The sequence below is a fragment of the Nanorana parkeri genome, unplaced genomic scaffold, assembly GCF_000935625.1.
Source record: "Nanorana parkeri isolate BGI_ZX_2015 unplaced genomic scaffold, ASM93562v1 scaffold878, whole genome shotgun sequence".
NCBI classification, from domain to species: Eukaryota; Metazoa; Chordata; class Amphibia; order Anura; family Dicroglossidae; genus Nanorana; species Nanorana parkeri.
The window spans coordinates 603,558-627,898 of record NW_017307146.1 but is presented as its reverse complement, the minus strand read 5'-3'; the positions used below and the strand labels follow the sequence as shown (position 1 = coordinate 627,898).

General features: G+C 41.1%; 1 protein-coding gene across 1 annotated transcript in view; it reads right to left on the bottom strand.

Moving 5' to 3' along the window:
* LOC108794637 (type II inositol 3,4-bisphosphate 4-phosphatase-like) overlaps nucleotides 1–24,341 on the bottom strand; it is a 125,714-nt gene that overhangs the window by 10,169 nt on the left and 91,204 nt on the right. The window contains exon 3 of the mRNA XM_018565711.1: nucleotides 5,237–5,355. Coding sequence (XP_018421213.1) covers nucleotides 5,237–5,355 — 119 coding nt within the window. The remainder of the gene's footprint in view (nucleotides 1–5,236; nucleotides 5,356–24,341) is intronic.

The window sequence follows — 24,341 nt, the reverse complement described above, 5'->3', positions numbered from 1 at the left end:
TCAGTCCATTCTAAAAGACTGCTATGGGTTACCACCACTTTGCTTCAGTCCATTCTAATAGGCTGCTATGGGTTACCATCACTTTGCTTCAGTCCATTCTAATAGGCTGCTATGGGTTACCATCACTTTGCTTCAGTCCATTCTAATAGGCTGCTATGGGTTACCGCCACTTTGCTTTAGTCCATTCTGATAGGCTGCTATGGGTTACCACCACTTTGCTTCAGTCCATTCTGATAGACTGCTATGGGTTACCACCACTTTGCTTCAGTCAATTTTGATAGACTGCTATGGGTTACCACCACTTTGCTTCAGTCAATTTTGATAGACTGCTATCGGTTACACTACTTTACTTCAGTCAATTTTGATGGGTTTCCACTTCTGCCGTTATTTATGGAATAAGGCTAAAAGTGTGTCACTGTTTTCTCAGATTGTGACCTTACTGACAGCAGTGGAACAGAAAAATGTCCATGGAAAATTATTTTCAAAAGTTAACATAGCATAGGATAGTGGTAAACAGCCAGCAAAGAGCCCTTAAGAATGATAGCAACAGGATATGATATTATATGTAAAATTAGAGTGTACACTTGAGATGACGTTGACAGGTTATAAGGGTATAGTCGTGTCACATAAAGGTCTCAATGTTCTTGTTAGAGTTTGTAGACCAGGGCTGAGCAAAGCTCAGGAACCAGTTAGACAACATACTTAGCTGAGGCTTAGCTAAACTCTGGGCAATAACAAAATCATTAAAGGAGAACTATGAGGTGAGTGCTTTTCACTCACCTCATAGTTCTAGCCGACCTGTGACAATGAGACTGTCACAGGTCGGCTCAGTAGATCGGGAAGTGAGCGAACACATACCGGCGTTCGCTCACTTCCCGATCCTGTCACGACTCTCTGCCGTGACAGGGGAGGGGCTGGATTCCCTCCTCCCTGCTCTGAGCCTCCAGCGCTGACTCACTGTCACTCACGCAGCTGGGCGGATCCAGACATAATTGTCGGGATCCGCTTCAGCTGCGGCTTCTCAGTATACGGCGAGCTGTAGCTCGCGGTATACTGAGCTTAGGGTGACGGGAGGACGCTAGTTTGTGTCCTCCCGTTACCCTAAGGAGAACTATGTGGAAAAGCCTTAACCTCATAGTTCTCCTTTAAATATGCCACCCTCCCCCTTTCCCCAGCTGATAATGGACCTATTGCTCATTTTGCTAGGGGATGGGATAAGACAGATCTGGTTAGCTTAACCAGAGGTTCAGGGAAAGCCAGTGATCTGCTCATTTTCTTTCCAGCGCTAGAATGTGAACGGGCACTCCAACATCATCACATACAATGTCATACAGAGTCACATCATCAGGATGGGATGTGGGTGCTGGTCCTGTATTGTATGTGATAATGTCAGCAGCAGAGTTGGTGATAAGACCAGTGAGAGCACCAAGAGGGAGCAACATGGGGGGACTGATCACCAAAACAAGAGAGTAGCACTCTGTTTAATCTCATCATTTAGAAAATTTAGCATGTAACCCTAGAGGGGTGGTGGCATATTTATTGATTTTATTACTTGAGTTATGCTTTAGAGACTAGCACTAGCAACTAGCACTGGCAGAAATATGGAGGCGACCATTGCTGACTCCCCTCTCAAAAAACTAGTTGCCCGGCTGGCTCAGGTTTCAGTCATTGACCTAAAAAATTAAGTCAGAGTGAAAGCAGATCTCTTAGCATGACAACCAGGGAATTAGCAATTTCAGAAGGACAGATCAGCAATGGTAGCCTCTATATTTTTTGACATGGTCAGTATGGCAGTTTCATTTTTCTCACAGTACAAGCATCATTTAAATGAAATCTATGCTGAGAGCAATATGCATGCTACCAATGGTGACCTCTCCTGAAAAAGCAAGTTACCTAGCGGTCATGTTGATGTAATAGCTTCGGTACTCTCTGTGTCACTGACCCAAGCATGCAAATCTGGAGTTCTGATGACTATGACCTCAGCATCTGTACTTGACAGTGCTAAAGCCAAAAGAATCAGCATGAAAGCCAGAATACTAGAATTTTTAGAAGGAGGTAAGCAACTGCAGCTCTCAGTACAGATGTCTTAAAAACTAATGCAGACACCTACCTTTTCTATTACTGTTAGTAGAAGGACGTTTTCCCATGTTTGCTACTCGTACACTGAACTGCTCTGCACAGCACAGCACATGTGATTTGTTATCTCCAGTACCTTTTCAACTTTTTAAAAGTTCAAATAAAAAATGTATAGCTCTTGTAGCCTACCCATAAAAAATAACAACAGATGTGTAAGCAAGTCTACAGCAGTTCACTGCTTTGATTAGGAGTTTCCTTACATCTAGTCAGAATTAAAAGCACCTTCTCATCTGTCTAGGGCTAACGAAGCCCCCTTAGGAATAGCCTAAAAAGACTTTTTCATGAGTGAAGTAAATCCCTTTAATAAGTGACAAAAAGAGATCAATACCACACACTTTAAAGTAAACCCATATGTTGCCCCTTCAGAAAAGAATAACAGGTTTTCTGGATATTAACCACTTTGTGACCAGAGTTTTTTGAAGCCCAGACCAAGTTTGCAGCTCTGGTATGGGTTAGTTAACTTTATGACACATTTTTTTGATTGACAGTGGGTTTGAGAACTAGGAACACACACAGTTGCACATTTATAGTTCTCTGCTGCAAAGTTATTTAAAATTTTTATGACACAGGGCATTTTAAATTTGGAATTATAAAGTTGTATTGCAGTCACCAAAAGTTTAAGCATGGTAAAGAGCCTTTATTCACCTTCCAACGTTCCCTCCTTATCCTTCTTGCTGCGGGTGGCCCAAGTAAAGGCCAGTACTTCTGACTATAGGGGTCATTTTACTAATTTTTTTGGGGGAGGGTTAAAAAGTAAGTAAAGGCTGCTAACTATGTTTACTATACACTCAATGGCCACTTTATTAGCTACACCTTGCTAGTACCAGGTTGGACCCCCTTATGGGATGGACATGGTCAGCAACAATACTCAGGTAGGCTGTGGAATTTAAAAGATGACCAATAGGTATTAAGAGGCTGAAAGTGTGCCAAGAAAATATCGCCCTCACCATTACACCACTACCACCAGACTGAACTGTAAGACAGGAAGGTTCCATGCTCTCGTGCTGTTTATGCCAAATTCTGACCCGACCATTTGAATGTGGCAGCAGAAATCGAGACTCATCAGAACAGGCAACGTTTTTCGAATCTTCTGTTGTACAATTTTGATGAACTCTTTCAAATTGTAGCCTCAGTTACCTGTTCTTAGCTGATAGAAGCTGCTTCAAGGTTCGATGTGTTGTGCATTCAGAGATCCTATTCTGCATACCCCGGATGTAACGAGTGGTTTTTTGAGTTACTGTTGCCTTTCTATCAACTTGAACCAGTCTGCCCATTCTTCTCTGACCTCTGGCATCAACAAGGTATTCTTGCCCAGAGAGCTGCCGCTCACTGGATATTTTCTCTTTTTCAGACTATTTTCTGTAAACCCTAGAGATGGTTATGCATGAACATCCCAGTAGATCAGCAGTTTCTAAATTACTCAGACCAGCACGTATATCACCAACAATCATGCCACTTTCAAAGTCCCTTTTCTTCCCCATGCTAATGTTCAGTTTGAACTTCAGCAGATCGTCTGACCATATCTACATGCCTAAATGCATTGTGTTGCTGCCATGTGATTGGCTGATTAGATATTTGTATTAATGAGTGGTCGAACAGGTGTATCTAATAAAGTGGCCAGTGAATGTGTGCCCTGAATAGAAAAGCACAGGTACACTTTAAATGCAGAACAGTTCTACAATACCAGCTAATAAGGCAGAAATGCAGCTTGTAATGTTTGCAAAGCTGTGCTTTTTGCTGATACGGTTCTAAGCTTTGCCATCCACAGGGCAGGCACTCAGGAAATGGAGTAGAACAAGAAAGTCTTTATAACCGGGATTGTTCTGCTACATTACTGCTAATGCTACTGAAGTGATGGGAAGCATCCTGAGCACAACCATTAGCCTGGTTTAGCAGACCTGTCAACTCCCACTGCTTAGTTGCGAATCTCGCTGGTTTTAAGTCAGGATGTGATTTTTCGCTTGAGTGACACCGTAGGTTTCACACAGATTTCATGGCTTTCTCCCTTCCTATATGCTTTCGAATATGGCTTTTCTAGGTTCAGGGGATGCAGCAGCTTGAATAATCGCTTCTAAAAACAAACCCGCTACGCAGACAGTGCGACCTGCAGCAGAAAAACAATGCACTTCACCAGTAGATGAGATCCATTAACATGAAGCCGTCTTTCATTAAACTGAGTCAGAAGAGTAAGGACAGCACAGATAAACATAACTTAGGAACAGAAACACTGTGTCAAGTGCATTGCAACAGCCTTCTTGGGATGCTTAAAAGGGTTATAAAATCACTGCAGTGTGCGAATGCAATTGGTAGTGAAAAGGGGGGAATTAAAAAAAACTGGGTCATTCGTCAAGCAGAAAACGAAGCTCTAAATTGTACTTTTTTCTATCGGCACACTCCAGACAGTAAAAGCTAAAGAGCCGAGATCTCTAGCAGCCTGTTTAAACCATTCACTTGCAGAATAGCTAAAGGTTCAGATGCTGCCAAGCAGATTAGCAGTCATCTGGAAATCTCTGTCTGCAAGAAGCATGCTGTACCAATTCATCCCAGCCTGCATGCCTTAGGAATTGCAAATGTGTCTCTCAAAAGTAATTCCAGCACAACAAATTCATTGACGCAGCACGCTCCCCGCTCTGGATATTTTCCCATCTACGTCTCACTTACAAGAGGTGCCATGGCCAATGTAAACAATTCCCTTTCCTGGCTAGCACTAGCCCCACAGACTTCCTTGTCCTCCCCCTCCTCCCCCTTTTCTACAATGTGTAATATCCCAAACGCTCTCCAGGCACATACATACCCTTTTCTTCATCCGAAAACACATCGTGCTGTGCAGAAGCTTTAAAAAAAAAAAGAATAAGTATATGCTATAATTCTGCCACAGTCCTGCCCGCTGGATTCCGCATGTGCTATTCTCAAAGCCGTCGCTGGAATGAGGTGTCAGCTGCTTGTGTTCACTATACAAATATCTTTGTCATGAAACTACATGTTATAATTTGGCAAAGAGCCCTAGAATACTTCTAGTACAAATCATCATATGTGTTCAAACTTGCTCCAGCAACTTTAGTGACAGCAGTAAAATACAGGGAAAAAAACAAAATCTCACCTCTACTATTTCTGTGTTCGCATATCTGGTTAATGTCTGCTCTGTAGGATGTGCCACTGAGATCTGTACAAACGTGTTCAGCTTGCCATCACGGGCGGCAGTCAGCAGATCCTTGCATGCTGCAAAGCAAAGAAATAAGTGTCAAAAAATGCAAACAGTGCAAGCTTCTTGTGGCACAGGGCGACACAGGCTTACAATGAGCTCTGGATTACATCTCCGGAGACGCAGCTGATTTAGCAGAGGAAGTCCCTTGGAGTTACCTTTGCAGACATAGGAAGTCACATGTTAGAGCTGAGAATTCATTTCCACAAGCAGCTCCTGGAAGCCGACTTCCCAGGCAGGAGCACAGCATTGGTGTGTGTAATTGTAGGCAAATCCCCGCCAACACACACACACACACACCAGCAAGTTTAAGAGAATAAGTACATCAGCTCTGACCTTAAAACCTGACCCACGTCACTCAGCCTTTTCTGATAAACCTCTGGAGGAATCGTTCGGTAAACTGGCTACTTATTAACTAGTCGTGCTATTGCTGCCACATGTTTTAGTGTGTGTGTGTCTTTAATGGTAACATGGTTTTCTTAAAGCACAACTCCGTACAAACCTTTTTTTAATATAGTTTTGGATGGACTTAGGGAGAGTTAAGGACCATTCAAACATTCTTATCTAAACTGGAGCAGACAACATCTGGAGCAGATGTGCATGGCAACCAGTCAGCTTCTATCTTTCATTTTCAAATCTTAACTGAACAAACTGAAGAGAGAAGCTGATTGGTTGCCATTGGCAACTGCCCCAGATTTTGTAGGCTCCAGTTTTGATAAATGCCCCCCTCTGCGTTTTACCATAGGTTACCACAAGGGCACATTGAAAATAATTATTTTCTATGTGTCCCATTCACACCACAACACGTTTGTTGTGGGCATGCACTGCAATAAAATGCACGCATGCTGCATCTCATTGCAGTGTGCTGGATGCCACCTCCAGGTTGCTGCACATTGTGCTGCTGTGCAAGGACTTGAATGGTGTGTACATATTGTACAATGCACATAAAGTTAACAAAAAAAAATGAAAAAAATGTTAACAGTGACAGGTCTGGGAGTCCGGCAGATACAATGCACACTGCTGGAGCTGCCACAACGAACTAGACCAGGGGTGGGCAACTCCAGCCCTCCAGCTATTGTGGAACTACAAGTCCCATGAGGCAGTGCAAGAATCTGAAAGCCACAGGCACGACTGAAAGCCACAGGCAAATGCATGATGAGATTTGTAGTTAAATCACAGTTGGTGGGCTGGAGTTGCTCACCCCTGCACTAGACCGTCAGCTAAAAGGTAGTGTTTTTTCGCAGGCGGGCTAGTGTGAATGGATCCTTGAGGTAGAAGAAAGGCAAATTAGATCTCCTTCCCAAGCTTCTTCTTTTCCTGGCTTTAAGAGCCAGAGAATGTAAACCGTGGCAACGGAAGTGATCGGAGAAGAGATCAGCAGCTGGAAGCCTGCTGAACTCTCTCCGATCATTGCGGGGAGACCTGCCGTGCGGTGGACAGCGGAGCCCAGAGAAGCCGGCGGATCGTTACAAAAGGTCCGGCAGGTGTATAGACGGTAGATCACTTCTACCTGAACCGCCGGCTGTTTAAAATGACGCCAAGAACACGGCTGCAGCAGCAGCAGCTGTGTTCATGGTATAACCACTTCTGCGGGCCGCCATATATTTACGCATTGTGGCCCGGAAGTGGATAAAGCATTGTAAGGGGTATTTTGATTGGGCAATTCCACAAAATTTTGTGGAAAGTGCACTTAAGTTAATTTTAGTGCCCCAAAGCACAATAAGTGCTTTGGGGCACTAAAATTAACTTAAGTAGTGCACAACATTTTTGGGTTTAATAAAGTTGCGTCAATATCGTGCAACATAAAAAATTGCAACTGCCACCATTTTATTTTACAGGGTGTTGGCTTTCCAAAAATGTAAGTTTTCATGCCCAGATTTAAAGGACAACTATGGGGTTAAGGCTTTTCCCCATAGGGTAATGGGAGGTATATATATATAAAAATATATATAAAATGCATGTGTGTGTATTTTAAATACAAGCAGTGTAAGTATTAGAATTTGACCTGGTATCAGCCTCTTGCAGTCCCTGTAGGACAGAGCTGGAGAGTATGAAGAAGTAGTATAGTTCCTAAGGCTCCATTCACATATAGAGTTTGCGTTTCCCACGCAGTTTTCCATGCGGAAGACTGCGTTGGACGAAAAGGCAATTTTTTTTAATCTGCACGGATTCCTCTTGTTTTGGGCTATTATATAGCTGCGCACGTGCATAATATCGCACTTATACTATTTTGCAAGCCGTGTCGTTTCATACCGCCCGTCCGACACAAAAGTCTGAACAATGCACATAAAAGTGCATTGTTTTTTACGTTTAGAGCGGCTTTGAATACGCACAGACAACCGCTCCTGTGTGAATGGAGCCTAAGGGATTTGAGAATGTTCACACAAACTTGTGTGAGCACTCATTTCAATTATCCAGTCATAAGCAGAATAATAAACTGTGATTTTCTTTTCACATGATTGGGCAATTAAAGTAAATATGTTAACCTTCTCAAATGCTTCAGTAAATTGGTAAACCTCATTGAGTTTATGTGCTGAGAAGCAGCACGTCAATAGAAACAGAAAGCAGAATGAGCTAATCACTGTGCTGTTTCTCTTTAAACTGTCCAGTAATAGGCTGAAGCGGATCCAGGTTGACCTGGACTCAGAGTAAAGGTGGCCATACACTTTACAACCCTCCCAAGACTTTGGTCTTGGTTTTTCCAACATGCTCGAAATACAAAAGTCGTGCAACCGTACAGTAGAAACGGTTGCATGCCTTCCATACACTGCACGATTCTCGTACGAGAATCGCTGGAAATGGTGCCCATACACTGCACGATTCTCGTACAGTGTATGGAAGGCGTGCGACCGTTCCTACTGTACGGTTGCACGACTTTTGTATTTCGAGCATGTTGGAAAACCAGCCGAGAATCGTACGATTTTCGGCTGGTTTTTAACATGATCGAGAGACAACTGCCGAACGGGCCGGTGTGCGCACGCGCACACTACGCGTTCAGCATTGCAGTCATCGGAAGCCCGCCCCTCAGGGGGGCGGGCTTGCGATGATCGCAAGTACGATCTGCCTGTCCAAGATGGATCGTAAAAAAATGAATAGAAAACGATTGTGCGGAGCTAGCACTGACAGCTAGCTCAGCCCAACAGTTTTCTATTGGCCGGCGGTTCTGCTGCCGTAAAAATAAAAACAAAAACAAAAAACTCTCCCGGGCGATCTGGGAGTCTCCCGCTTCTGGCCGCCAAGGAGAGATACACTGCTTTTTCTTTTTTTTCTTTATTCTGACACGGAGCCGTGTCAGAATAGAAAATAAAAATAAAATTGCCCATAGGAATGCATTGCTAGATTCCTATTGGAATCTAGCAATAAACTAGCATTGCACCCACCCTCTGCTGATGGACCTGATGGAGAACTGCAGCAGAGGGCGGGTGCAATGCTAGTTTACTATTAGCTATTGCAAATTGAAATAGCCAATAGGAATCAAGCAATGCATTCCTATGGGCAAAATTATGTATTTATTTTTTCTATTCTGATACGGCTCCGTGTCAAGATAAAGAAAAAAAAAAGAAATAGCAGTGTTTCTCTCCTTGGCGGCCGGGAGCGGGAGACTCCCGGAGCGCCCGGGAGAGTATGCTGTCTGGAGATCAGTGTCCCTGGTTAGCTGGTAACCAGGGACGCTGATCTCTCTGCAAGTGGCCTGAGCCCGCCGTAAGATCACGGCTGGCTCAACCCAGCTTTCAGAAGCAGGCTGTTGGCCGGCCAGCTTCGGCTTTTAGCGCGGCTCAGCCGAGCCGAGGCATATGCCTCCGGCTCGACTGAGCAGCTCGGCTAAGTTCGGAAGCTGTACGGGCTATTGTGAATAGCAATCCGAAGGGGTCCTGTAGAACCCGAAGGGGTCCTGGGGCCGAAGCTAGCCGAAGGATCGGCCGAAGCTACGGCTAGATCCTTCTGCTGCTTCGTGAATAGACCCCATTGTTAGCACATGTGCATGTACCAGAACTTGATTGGTTCCTAGTGCTTGCTCACCCCTCTCCCAGGGCTCATTTCACTAAGAGCTTAATACCTTATGAAATTTTGAGGTAAAATAACTCATCAGTTATTTAACTATTGAGTATACAATTCACTAAAATCTATGAGTTACTTACCGAATTAGATATTTCTTCAAAACATGCGTTATTTATCTATAATTCATATGGTCATTTCTGGTGAAAAAAGGGCACAGGCGTGCAGTCATTTTCACCCATAACATTAAAAACCAGCTAAGGCTCAAAAAACGCTTTTTATTTAGTCCCCTTCCTACCTTCAGGACGCCATTGTCTGTATCCTCATTTGGATGAATTTATATTCCACAGGCTTTTTTAGTAAATTGACTTGTATTTCATGTGATATTTATCTAATGTTTTCAGTTTTTGCTTTGTTTATCTCACATATTCTTAATGAATTCACTTTTTTTTAAAATCTGTGACCATTTATTTCATGAGATAACGTTTAGTGAATTGACCCCCCCAGTCTCCTAGTGCAGTCATAGAGGGGATTACAAGAGGTAGAATTCAAGACAAATTAACAAATATGCATTTAAAAATAACATTTTCCATTTGTAAGAAATATATAACCATGCTGAATAGAATTTTCATATCTGCATTAAGCTCATCTTAAAAACTAAAGTTTCTGTAGGAGCACGCAGTCACAGCCATCCTGTTCTGGCAGAATCAGGCCATGCTCATGTAATATCTGGTACTTATTTGTTATAAATATGTTTCCAGTTTTTTTTAAATGATTCCAAACATTTCATTAATGCCTATTTTTGGACTCTCTCCAATAGAACGCTTGTAGCAGGAAGGCTGCAGTGCAGATTGCAGAGCTCTACTTCCACAGGAAGAGTTGGAAGTTTATAAAAGGACACTATTTGTTTTCTTTAGTAAGTCTGAGGCTTTCCCTAGTTAACCCTTCCATGGTAAGGACAACTATAACCTCAGACTTCTTGACATATTGATTTGTAACGCCTGTATGAAGAGTATACTCTACAAATCTCTTAAAGCAGGAAGTGGTTTATTGGAAATAGATATTTTACTTCATCATGGGGGGGGGGAATGTTTTTTCTTACATATAAATGGAGAAATACAAATTAAAATGAAATAATTGAAGTCAGCACAACTTCACCTCATTCACTGAATTTTAATTGGTGAATGAGGTTAAAAAGGGAGAGGAGTGTGTGGGCCCTGAAAAAAGTTTTTATTACTGAAAGATAAACAGAATAAAAAAGTCATTTTTTAAAGTCACAAGTTTTTCCAGGGTCTACACAATCCCCCTTCATCGAAGCCTGCTCTACTGGCTGGTACAAACGTTTGATGTGACATCTATGAATATTGCCAAATCCTTTTGAATCCAGATGTTCCTGAATGGACGAAACAACTTGCACACCCTGATGACGGGCAAGGGTGTAGACCTCAGAAACACGTTGGATTTCCTATCCTAATGATGTTTCACTAATAAGAAAAACCTACTCTAGACTCTATCACCATTCTTGTGGCATCCCTGCTGTCTCTGACTACTCACTTAGTAAATCAGGGTTAATATGTCAAAACAATCAGTAGAGCAATACACATAAGCTGTTGAAGTTATATGAATATGTTAACTCCCACAGTCAAAATGTATTCTTGAACCCTCAATTTACCTCCCTCCTGGCCTTTAATACTAAAGACAGCCTAAATAACCAATTGAGATGCCCAGGTGGCTGGACCAAAGCTAAACTTTTATAGGAATATGTTGACTTGTTTATAATTTCAGATTGCTGTTCTAGATCTGATTATTCTGGCATACTTTTTTTTGCTAAAGGCAACTTCTACCCATGTACATATGCTTAGTTTTAACCATTCAAGATTGTGACAAGTTTAGATTAACTGCTTGCCTTCCAGCTGTTGTAATCAAACAGCGGGACGGCTCACACTGTCATTTCTCTGGCTGCTGTAGCTTCATCAGCTTTTTTGGAGTCGATGGGTTATATTAGGGTTCTAATATGCCCCAATATCTCCATAAAGAGGACCTGTCACTTGTTAGCCTCCTATGTGATAGCAATAAAGTTAACTGTAAAAAAAAAAGTAAACAAAATTAAAGTCACTATAAAGAAATTAAAAAACGCAAACCAAAGTTTTTAAAAGTTACCTATTTCCAAGTACACACACATACAAATCAAACACAGGTCGAGTGCACCTACATGTGAAAATGACAATTACGCCGCACATGTTACATATCACCATGAACGTCAGAGTGTGAGCAATAGTTCTGGGGCCATCAATTAACGTTAACACTAAATTGATGAGAAGTAAAGCTTTTAAAGCGTTGCCTATGGCCAATTTTGGGTATGGTAGGTTTTCTTTTTGCGATTTTACAGGCACATGCAATTAAGGCTTGGCATGTTTGGTACTGTATCTATTTACTTGACGTGACTCCATCTTTTATATTTTACATAAAATGTTGGCTAAAAATAAATGCTTTATAACAACATAGGGAAAGGTTTTGTTTTCAAAATTTTCAGTAGTTTTTTTTCCTTTATATAGTAACAAATAAGAAAAACCCAGTGGTGAATAAATACCACCAAAAGAAAGCTCTTTCTGTCCTCAACAAATATATAAAATCAATTTCAGTACAGCTTTGCCCAATCTTACTTGTTTATCATGTGCTAATAAAAAGGAAAAGCAATATAAGCAATAAGCTACTGATTTTGTTTTTATCAATTTCCTTAGAAGCATGATATGATTTGGTTGCTATTGTAAGCAAAAAAAAAAAACAATGACTAGTGTGTTCAAGCTCTTTGCATTCTTAGTATTGAATTCTTTGGTGCTGCTTTTTATTGTTGTCGGTGTCATGAACGTCATTAGGTAACTTACTGTTGTAAGTGCATAAAGTATTAAAGGATAACCTGTATTCTTTTTAAATTTAAAATGGTGACAGTATGAACCTAATTGTTAAGAGGAAATGTTTTTTTCCCCTAAGGGCTTGTATAGATGAATAGGGAGCTGCATTTTACAGACTCTTCCTGAGCAGTGATGGGCAGAGTTGAAGAGAGCCTGTCATTTGTGCAATAAAGCCTGCGTGATTATTGGACAGTGAAAGGAGATACAGCAAAGACTGACAGTGCAGCTCATCCCCCTGTTACTTTGTTTTCTCCACCTATAGGCATGCTCCTTAACAGCACATTAACGTATTGGCTCTTTGAGCTGGTGCTGCTTCCTTCTCTCACATCAGTTCAAATTCTGGCACTTTCACGGTTTGCATTTATATTATACATTTAACAATGCATTAAAGTGATATTAAACCTTCCTTTTCTTCTTTTTATTATTAGCAGGGCCAGACTTACTTGAATTAACTTTTTTTTCCTTCTTTAAACTTTTTTTATTCCCTTGTTCCCTAGTTGTCCCCAAACCACTGCCCCCCTCCCCGTGTGTGGGTGTCTCTATCAGCTAGCCAGCTACAGAGGAAACGCCTGTGCATGTATCTTAATGGCTGTGCCCGTTCGTAGCTGTGCGTGTCCACAGACATACACAGAGTGCGGCAAGTCACGCCCCTCCACTCTCACAGTTACAGTTTGACTGACAGCAGAAGGGGGTATCGCTCATGTGCCCTCAGTACCCACCCCTACGACCAGAAAGTTCGGGAAATGCCGTGTATCTTCCTGGTTACGGTGGAGGAGTCAAGCGATCATAGGTAAGTGTGGAGGGAAACAGGGGTTATAGAAAGGTACTGGGTGTTTATTTTAGCTTAATGCCGAGAATGCATTAAGGGAAAAAAGGTCAGGCCTTTAGCATTACCTTAAAGTAGAACTGAAGCCAAAACTTTTTTCTAAAGTTTTGGATAGTTCTGTCTGTTAGCCACAAGAGGAAGTGAGAGGAAATCTCTCCAAAGAGAGCAAAATCCTTGGTGGTCAGCAGGGTCACCATAACTAGTGTCCCCATTGGAAAATGTCCCATCTATTCCTGTTCTAATGACAATCCAGCTTTTGGGATCTTCTTTTAGTTTCACTGATAATGGTCACCGGGACAAATAGGAGGGCGAATCTTCCTAACGTGGACACAGACAGCAATAAAAAGCTGACAGGTATTGTAATCCCTCTCCACTCTATACAAAACTAAAAAACAAGTTTTGGCTTCAATTGCACTTTAATGATAGATATGATATAAAGCTGCAAACATTTGTGTCATTTGTATTTGCCTCTAGTTCAGTTTAAAAGACAAGATTATGATAACTAACTGATATGTTTTAAACCACTTTCAGTTGTCATGGGTATTCTGGATTTTCATGTTGGCTTTTAGTATGTATGCAAACCAGATGAATTATACAGATCCACTTAGACACACAACTAAATAGTCATGTTTTTTTGCCTTCCTCTGGATCAACATTGGGTAATGGTGGGCATAGTGTTCTGTTTAGGCTTTTCTTCTTTTTTTTTTTCTTTGTAACTCTATAGGTTGGACTCGATGGACATGTGTCTTTTTTCAACCTGACTAACTATGTAACTATGTAACTATGTAACTATGTGCAAAGAGGACTTAAACGTATAGCGCCTATGCTCTAAAAGATGATATGCTCTTCTACCTTCTGTATACTCCCCCATACCTTAAAGAGGAACCTAACTCATATCTTTATAGTAACAACAAACACACCTTTAGAAATGTTTAGTAATAACAATCTACGAACAGATACTTCTAGATATTTGCCGTTTTTTTATTTTTTGCATACCTCAATTTTCTCCCCCCCCGTTCTTCTCACAGTGGCCATTTTTACTAAGGGCAGATGAATATACCTCCATATACTTCCTGGAACTCTGGCACATGTGACCAGGACATGTGACCATGCACATCATCTCAGGGGAGGAAAATGTATTTCCCTGAGTTCTTGTGAGATTTTCCAGCAATGCACTGCTGATGTTACCTTCCCACGATGCAATGCTTGGGCATGATTACATCATTTGTGCCCAAGTGGACCAGTAGAAGTAGAGAAAATTCTAAGTCAAATAAAAAACAAGAAACAAGAAATGTTCCCCACATAGGGGATCCCACCATTCCTCACAAAATCAGAATCACAATTGTAAACTGGATAATACAAAAATGTATTTAATCTAAATGAAGCTAAAATCCCTATATTGGACTATACATAATGAATATATCAAAAATTACATACAAACGGACAAATAAATACATGTAAGCAAGTGAATAACTGCATCCCGCCTATAGTGAAATAGTGGGTATAAAGAAAAATCCTTGTCAATTAAGAGACATGCCGTATTAGAGTCTGATATAGTAATGCGTAAAGATGAGGAAAAAACTGGCAGTGAACAAGGTTCACATGTTCGAAGGGTTTCCAGATGGAAAGGGAGATTGCCCTTGATTGAAAAACGAGAGAACAGCAATATCAAGATTGTAGCCAAAGGAGAGGCGCATACTCTGGTATGGGCACAACAAATACGGAGACCTTTGTGATGAAACAGCAATCAATAAAGATATGTGGAAAGAGTATAACTCACGGTCCGATGCTCCTCTGTTTCAAATATCAATTATGGAGAGTAGATGGTAGGTTCCGGTTGTTATAATGGACTGAGAGAAAACACAGGTATCAGGAGGTCCAGTTGTTACCTCGGCTAGTAAGATAGATGATGTTATAAATCATAGCCTTCACTGAATAGCTGTGTTGCATTTCTTATATATGTATCTCCTTGAGTTTGACAGCGCTTAATCATATGGAAAAAGGGAAGGTAGTCGTTCTTCAAATGGAGAGCCTCCGTAGATGTTGGTGCAGAGTTCAAAGAAAGACTATGCCTCGACTAGGCTAATCTCCATCAGGATATACTTTCACTGGAAACTGAGCCAAATTTCGGCAAGTTCAAAGGGTAAAGCAAGACTCTAAAACTGCAGGCATGTCTCAGGCGGAGCAGTCACCGAAAGGAAACGAGCTGAACGCCAGTGACGCGTTTCGCCCCTCCCACAAACGGGGCTTCCTCAGACGGGCGTTGCTCAGTTCAGGTTCTTTGGTCTCTTATACGAGAACTGGTGATTGATGTTAATAGTAGCACCTGTGATTTTGTTTCAAAATCCCGTGTTCTATCTTACTTCAAGGATATATATAAAAACATTTAGTGCCTTAAATAGAAATTATATAAGTATATCCGAAATATTATAAAGATATCCATAAACAACATTTATAGAACATTCACATTAACCAGATGGGATATATATTAGTTAAAGTATTTTTGGCATTGGTACTAATTGTGCAGTTTACAGTTTACAATTGTGATTCTGATTTTGTGAGGAATGGTGGGATCCCCTATGTGGGGAACATTTCTTGTTTATAACTTTAACTAAGTTAGGGGACCCCTGTTCACTTTGATTACCTCTATATATTTCTATATATTGTGCGCAAACCTTCTCTATTCCCCGTCTTTCCTATCAAATAAAAGCAAGTTTTTTTTAAACTAATGAATGTAAGATGATTTCATATCAGAGCAGAGCTGAATGCTCAGGTGATTTTTAGTCAAAGGAGGTAAAGGTCCACTTTAATAGATTGTAAGCTCTTCTACGTTCTGTATCCTTAATTATATTCTTATACATTGTAAGATCTTCCACCTTTTGTATCCTCCGTTTTACCCTATTACACTACCGTTTTCTGTATACCTCCCTTCTATGCAAATAGATTGTAAGCTCTTTTTCCTTCAGTATTCTACCTTAGACCACAATACATTGTACGCGGTGTCCACCTTAGTGACCATAACAGATTAAATACTATCATTTATGCTCCTTAATAGCATAATTGGTTATACGCTCTTCCTCCATCTATATCCACCCTATGCAAATCAAAAACAATTCTGTAGGTAGATATCTACACAAAATAAAAAGAATTGTGATTCACAGATACTCCTGATTGGTTTGTCATTGGTTGGGTGCTTGCAATGCTGCACATGAATGAACAATCACTGGCAGTCAGGGCTTTCCTGAAGCCTGCTTAGTAGGTAAGCAGTACATGTGCAGCATATCTAAAAAGGGGGGAAAAAATTAAAGGCTTGGCCAGATAAAAGAAAATATACAAAAATATTGTAACGCTATTGGTAACCATTCAGACATAACTGAAGGGATATGGCCCATTTTAAAATACAAAAAAATTATTGGACAGGGCAATATAGGAAGAAGGGGGAACAAAGGGGAGGTGTGGATCAGGATATCCCTCAGCACACTGGATTTTATTTTCTGAACTAGACCTAATTTTTTTCTGGAACCTACATTAACCACCTGCCATCCGCCGAATTTAGAGAAACAGCCGGACGGGAGCCTTCTGGCAGCGGGTGGGTGTCCTAAATTGTCCCCGTGTCCCCACGCCCCCTGGCTCGCACGAGCGGGAAACTGTCAAAATGTTAAACAGCTAGCAATGACGGTTTACATACAAGTGGTCCGGCCTCTGTAAAGCTGCCCGATCGCTTGTAAGAGGTACCTTTCTGTGTGCCCTCCTCTCCTTTCCTTACCTGCCGTCGTCCCTACCGCTGTTGCCGCAAATCCCGGGCAACCGATCCGGGACCGGCATTGTGGATCCATGCAGGAAGAATGGAGGAAGTTCAATACACGATCTCCCTCTTATCTCCTCCCCATTCTCTGAATGCAGGAAGTGATGTTTATTACATCACTTCCACATTCAGCTGTCACTCTCTGGCTTAGAGACCCCTGATATCTCCATAAAGAGGATATCACATAAGGGGATTCTTAGTCCCCTATGTAATAACAATAAAGTTAGGTGTAAAAAAAAAAAGTTTTGTTATGTTTGAGTGCGTTATGCTGTGTGACCTGGTTATAAAAAGACTATCAGCACCATCCCTCGTTATCTCACTTTGTACTCTAAAGGAGCTCAGAACAATGACATTCTGGACAGGCTCCTGCTATTGCTATGGCTGTCTGGAGCTTGTTAGCAGGTGAAACCCTGTGGTGTTGAGCAGACCGATTGTCTGGCGAAGGAAGGGTGGATTTGATGGGATTATAATCTGATCTCATCACTTGCTGTATAAAAGTTTGTGCATTTGCTCAATAAATCAGAGTTTGTTTCACCCTACACTCGAGTCTCGACCAGTGACTGGGGAAACTGGGAGCTAAGGATCTTCAGGTTGCAATACCTCCTGAGCAAGGAAGAATACAGCGGCGGACATACTCATCCTGAGTATGGGGGTCCATCACACCCCCTACAAAAACGACAATTGCATCAATTATGCCGCACATGTTACATATCATCACAAACGTCAGGGTATGAGCAATAATTTTAGGGCCATCAATCACTGTTAACACTAAACTGATGAGCGGTAAAAGCTTTTAAAGCGTCGTCTATGGCCAATTTTGGGTGTGGTATTTTTTTTTTCAATTTCGCGGGTGTGCACAATTTTAAAGCTTGACATATTTGGTGTCTATTTACCTGATGTGATTCCGTCTTTTATATTTTACTAAAAAATTGGGTAATAATAAATGTTTCCTAACATAATAAAGGGGAAACAGTTTTTTTGTTTGTTCTTTTTTCGTTATACAGCAAAAAATGAATACCAACAAAAGAAAGCTTCATGTGTCCCCAAAAAACTATATAAAATTAATTTCAGTACAGCGTTGTATGACTGAATAAATGTCAAAGTACCGCAGTGCTAAATACTAAAAAATGGCCTGGCCAGGAAGGGGGTGTAAACACCCCAGTCAGCAAGTGGTTAAAGTCTCTGGTTGTTATCCTTCTAATGGCAGGCTGTGTTAGCTGGTTACTTATTCAAAACTCAGGCTCTTTGGTACTTGAGGTTCTAGTGGTATCTCAATCTTCACTTCCAAGGCAGGCAAACATAGGAAGGTTTCTGTTTATAACTTCCCATTCAACTATAACTCACCACTATCTCTGTATGTGGGGGACAGGAGCAGCTTGTTTCCTCTAGGCCATATGCTCTTTTCTTCCAGTGGCCAACATCTTCAGGGGTTCCTCCTAGGAGGGAAGATAACTGTCTCTTTCCATGTGCCTAGAGGCCTAAGGCCAAGGGGAGATTGACTATGATAACATCCTCACAGTGCACAGGCCCAGGAGGGAAGATACAGAACAGGTAGTGGCTCATATATTTAATAGTTCTCCCAGCATGCACTAACAGATTCCCCAGCCCACTGATAGGCCAGGTCAACTGAATCCATAACACAGTCATATTTATACTCAACTTTCAGAAACACTCCTGCTCAGGCACAGCCCACTGCTGACTACAGAATTTACAAATATACAGAAAGGAATTTTGCAAAAATACTACACGCCTACAATATTTAGCATTGGTTAATGCCGTGGATAATTCAATAGTGGTTTGGCCTAGTTTGAAATTATATAACATATTTTGTTTACTTTGTCCCAATCACTGAGGTGTCCTTAATCAAGATAGTTTGTGTTTACACAGTTCCTGTGAAGATCTGATTAACAATTAATATTGAAGGTCAAATAGATTTGGACGCTTAAAACAAAAATAACAACCTCTAAATATGGCACAGATCATAGAAACAAGGTACACAAGAGAGTTGAATAATGCCATTTCCACCTCTTACCTACAAAATTGTGTTAAGAGTTATATCTCTGTTATGTAGGTCTTTATAGTGGCTAGGAGCCAATAGACAAATCATGAATTGAAGCTATGCCTACAGGATGGCAAAAAAAAAAAGATATTTACATAGGAGCAGCTTGCTTCTCACATGAAGCAACTTATTTTATAAATGATGACAAAAAGGAATGCTGTTCAAAAGAAGAAAACAGCTGTTTTTGAGACAACAAACAGCACAAGGAAAATTTTTTAGAATATTTTTGAATAATATTGATTGTAGGGACACTGCCGGAGCTGTGCAATACCATGCCCACTGCCAGAGCTGCCACAATGCAGCATTTTAGCGGACGGGCTAGTGTGAATGGACTGGAGTAGTGACCCACTTATATTACCAGTTTCTGGAAGAGAAAGGGTACTTGGGAGGTTATCTTTATGTCTATCCAAACAGAATTATGGCTAGCTTCTACAAGAATGATTGGCTAGATTGGATGTTTTCAGCCAATTGATATTTTTTACATTAGACTATAACCATGATGGCCAGAACCGGGGATCATAAGCTGTTCTCCCCCACCACTCATATATGTTTATAGGAGGGTTGTTTAGCAAAACAGTAACTTGCCTTCTAATATCATAGGTTTCAAAAATACAATTAATGTGGGCGGCTGAAAGCAGGAGTCTGCACTGACTACATGGTTGTTTCATGGTTGCTTACTTCAGGAAGTAAAGCCAGGATTGGGATGACAGCCTAGAGCCTGCAATTCTAAAGCAGAACTAGACCAGTGTGTGCTGGGTGGTGTGTTGCCATATTGTGCAGGTATGCAAAGCATAATTGCGCATTATGGTGTTCTTTCCCAACCAGTGTGCCCTCCTCCAGCACTGTCCAAACCAGCTCTTAGTCACTGGTCAATCCCCCACTGTTGCCATCACTGCTTATTTTGGTTTGCCAGTTGTCTTCTTCAGCCATTGGGCTACCCCTGATAATGTACATCCTCTGCATGCACACTGGTGTTACATCATCCCTGGCACCCAGCTCCATTCCCAAAATCTTACTTGGAGCCGGGAATGAGCTGCAGTGTACACTGGATAGCACATGCTCTGTACAGTGTACAAAACAAAAATAATTAAAAACTGCTAGGAGAAAGAGGTGGCAGCCCTTATAATTCTAACCAAACATTCGACAAAGCCAGAAGTGGCAGCTGTGGAAATTCTGCCAAAGGATATAGCACAGTCTTAATGTTGCTGTGCATTGTATTACAGGGGTCAAGTTTTAGAATAAATTAAGCTACTTAACCAACTCCCTACTGTCGTATTGTAAAAAAAAAAATGTCAGGGAGGTAGACATATTTCTGGAGTGCTGTTTATAAGCTAGATATAAAGCATGGGTAGAAAGTGTGCTTGTTAAGTGTCTATGTTCAAATTGTCACAGATCACAGACAAAAGCACAAGACAAAAGCTGATCCAAGTGGTTCTGTGCCATGTGATCCCTCTGATGGGCAATCACAGCAATCACAAATGTAACAGCACTACTGTTCACATTTAAAAACCTGCCCCTCTGTCCTTTGCCAATGACATTCCTGATCCTCTTCCTTCCTTCTTTCTGATCAGTTCTCCTCCAATCCTGCAAGTAAAATGTCTTCCAATGAGAACCAACAAAAGAAAGGCACACTGAGCAGCAAGGTAGGGCACAATGACCACCACTGAGCATCAAAGGGGTACAGAGGGGGCTTATAGATCATAAAGGCTTCACTCGGACTACCAATGGTATGGCAGAAAACACCCCTGACCACCAAAAGCTATGGGGTACTCACTACTGATCCACTGATCCCCAACATTTAAGGGACACACACTTTTGACCACCAATATTTAAAGGGTCACTAACTCCTGACCAGTGAAATCTGCAAGCTGTACTGTGCATTACATAACCCTGACTGCTGCAATCTGACTGCTGCATTGTACACATTATGTTGTAGGCCCTGCTCACATGTTTGCACTGTGGGAACATGCATGAAAATGCATGTGTTCAATATTGGTGTGCTGTGGTGCCATTCATTATTAATGCACTACCATTTGGTGTGGTGCGTTGTGTTACAAAAAAAGGTACATTTAAAAATACGTGTAATGATTTTCAATGTATGCATAACTGGTGGTGTTATATGACCCTAGAGGTCAGCTGTAATAGACTGACACATAATTTGTCTGGAACAGCCTTACTTTACTATTTCCCATAATACTCAATGGCAGGGCAACTAAAAGGTACAATGCGATATTGGTGAAAGGATAGTCTCTATGAAAGAAGAAAATGGGAAGTCTACTCTCTATATAAATCACCATCCGTAGTAAAGCTTGTATTGACAGTACACTGTTCTTTCTTTTAGCAGTTGTGTAATTCATGTCTGGAAGGTGGTCTGTTATATTAGGAAGAACATGGCTATCCATAGCACAACTGGATCAGAACTGTGCAGCATTAGAACTTGCACACTCAACGCTGCTGCTTGCGCAGTCAACTCTCTGGGAGATCTCCCAAGTTTCCCAATTTAGAAGCCACCCCCTGATGCTCCCAGTCTTCTGCTGCCTTTCCAGCACACACACACATTCATTTTTTTCAACCTCCTGGTGGCTTTCTTAAATTACCTGTGAACCATGGCTACTAAGTGACATAATCTAAACAGAATACTTTGCCTTCTCTTGTGCAGGAAAAGACCCAGCCTTATGACTGCATACTTTATTACATAAGGTAAACCCTAATGACTGCTTATGATTAAAATAACAATAGCATTGATAATAGTAATACTACTACTACCACTACTACTACTACTACTACTACTACTACTACTACTGCTAATAATAATAATAATAAAATAATTGGGGAAAAAGAGGTGCTCAATTCATGACTGCCAACAACTTTTTCTTTTTTTGTAAGGAAAGATATATTAGTCTATGTCCACCATCTGCTTTCCTCACCAGTGCCATTTCCAGGTGCATGGATCGCTGATCCAACAATATAATGTGGCAACAACTGCCCCCAAATTGTGCTCCTGCATTCTCACCCTGCCACATGTTCCCTTGGTGGAGACTGCAAGCGGTTGTGCTGACGCATGCAGGTATAGTCTACCGCTGTCACTATCAGTGAAAAGGTTCCTAAACAAACATGAGCAGCTGATGCTAGAACAAATTCAAGTAGACAGGAAGCAGCTGCAAAGAGGCTAACAGAGATGAGCAGCACTGACATACAATAAAGAATGAAAAAGGTGAAAACAGTAGAAAATATGACAGTAAAATGACAATTGTTTATGATACACTGAGGGGAATTTATCAAAACTGGAGCAGGCAGATTCTGGAGCAGTTGCCCATAACAGTCAGCGTCTGTTTTTCATTTTCAAAGCTTAACTGAACAAACTGAAGATAAAAGCTGATTGGTTACTGTGCACAACTACGCCAGATTCTGTCTTCAATTTTGATAAATTCCTCCCACAATGCTGTGGCAAACTAAATGACTTCCATTTAGGATTTACATCTACTATCTAGGTGCAATACCTACTAAATCGCTTTAGATGCTCACGGATTAACGTCAGTTGTAGTGTGAACTGCTCTTTCAGCATAAATAACACATAAAGAGCCAGTCATGATTTTCTATTGTGTTTTATCAAACTCAAATTTAGAAAAAAGGACTGCCGTAACCAGGTTATGAAAACAATGGAAGTATTATACTGATGCTTAGCTTGGCAAAAAACAGGTTTGTCTTGGAGCAAAAGCTCTTTGCATACAGTAGAAGATGCTAGATAGAGAAAGAGAGCTAAAGAATTGTGTCTTGTACAGAAGAATAAAATGATACAGACCTGATATGCAGACATTAGTATTAAAGAGGAGTACAAAGGCTGTGATGACATAATAATATACCCAGAGAACAAGGATATATGAAAGGATGGAAAAGGATGGAACAAGGCAGGATGTGTGTGATCTCACCACTGTCACCGGTACACAGGATACATGTTTATACTAAACAATTCTTACTGACCCTTAGAGGTAGTAGATTTGTGTTTAATTCATAAATATAAATTAGGATGGTATGCTTCATCGAACATTTTCAGGAAACATGGAAATGTGTTTCTAAGTCATTAACCATAGTTACGATCATAACATACTGTACCCGACAGTTTTATATTCATGTAGGTCAATAAGTTTTATGTTGGAGGCAGACAACAGTTTAAAATCATGAAGGTACACTCACTGAAAAAGTGACTTTATCTAGCTATCATCATTTAAAGCAACCTAATCGTTATTTAAAGTGTATTTCCACTTTTGCAAATATGAGAAAACCTCACTCTGTTATGTGTTCCCATTCACACAGCATATCTAAAACTATTTTTTAATTCTTGCCTGTGTAGTAGGCCGTTGCAAGATTCTCTCTCAATTAAGCTACCTCTTATTGACATACAATGCTTCTAGATCTTTAACCCTTTGTTAGGACGGACAGTGTTCAAATCGACCGTATTTTACAACTGATGAGATCTGCTAGCACAGTACAGACAGGATTAATTAAGATAACATTAACCTACCCAGCCCCCCTTGCATTCCAGAAAAAAATTAGTACAGAGAACAACTTTTCTTTCAGAATAGAACATGTATCCCACAAGCAGCAATTCAAAGTTTTTTTAGTACCAAGAGCAGTAACCCCGAGCCAGACTCAGAACACAGACACAGAAAAGTGTCACTTACCTTGTCCCTGCGAGCCCGCGGCGTCCTCTGCTGTACGCGGCCGGCATCTGAGTTTTACTTTCGTTTTCGGCCGTCACAGCGGGGGGCGGAGCCGGCGGGAAATTCAAAAGTGAAAACATTACAGTTACACAGAATACATACAATACAATGTAATTTGCTATGATTACACTTATGTATCAAACTATTTCACTTCAATTTTGTCCCTAGAGCTTTGTCCAGTGCCCTGCCTGCACTTTTACTGTTCTCTCTGCATGGAAACTTGTGAACGTCCATGGCATCCAAAAAGCGTCCCTTTAGGTCAAAAGCTGTTTTAGACCAGGTAGAAAACAGCGATAGTAAATTAGAATCACTTGCAGAATTGAGCGATAGCAATTCGTTGGGAAATTGGTCGTTGGTTTCAGACCAGGTAGAAAACAGCGATAGTAAATTAGAATCACTTGCAGAATTGAGCGATAGCTATTCGTTGGGAAATTAGTCATCAGACACTGAAAGTCACTTTCAGTGTTTGATGATGAATTTCCCAACGAATTGCTATCGCTCAATTCTGCAAGTGATTCTAATTTACTATCGCTGTTTTCTACCTGGTCTAAAACCGCTTTTGACCTAAAACAGCGAGGATTCTGCGACCGAGCTCAGTGATGTGCGAACTTGGTACTCTATTGACTGTGGTACGGATCAGGCAGCGCACCCAGAATTCCCATTTACTGGACCATTTTTTAAATT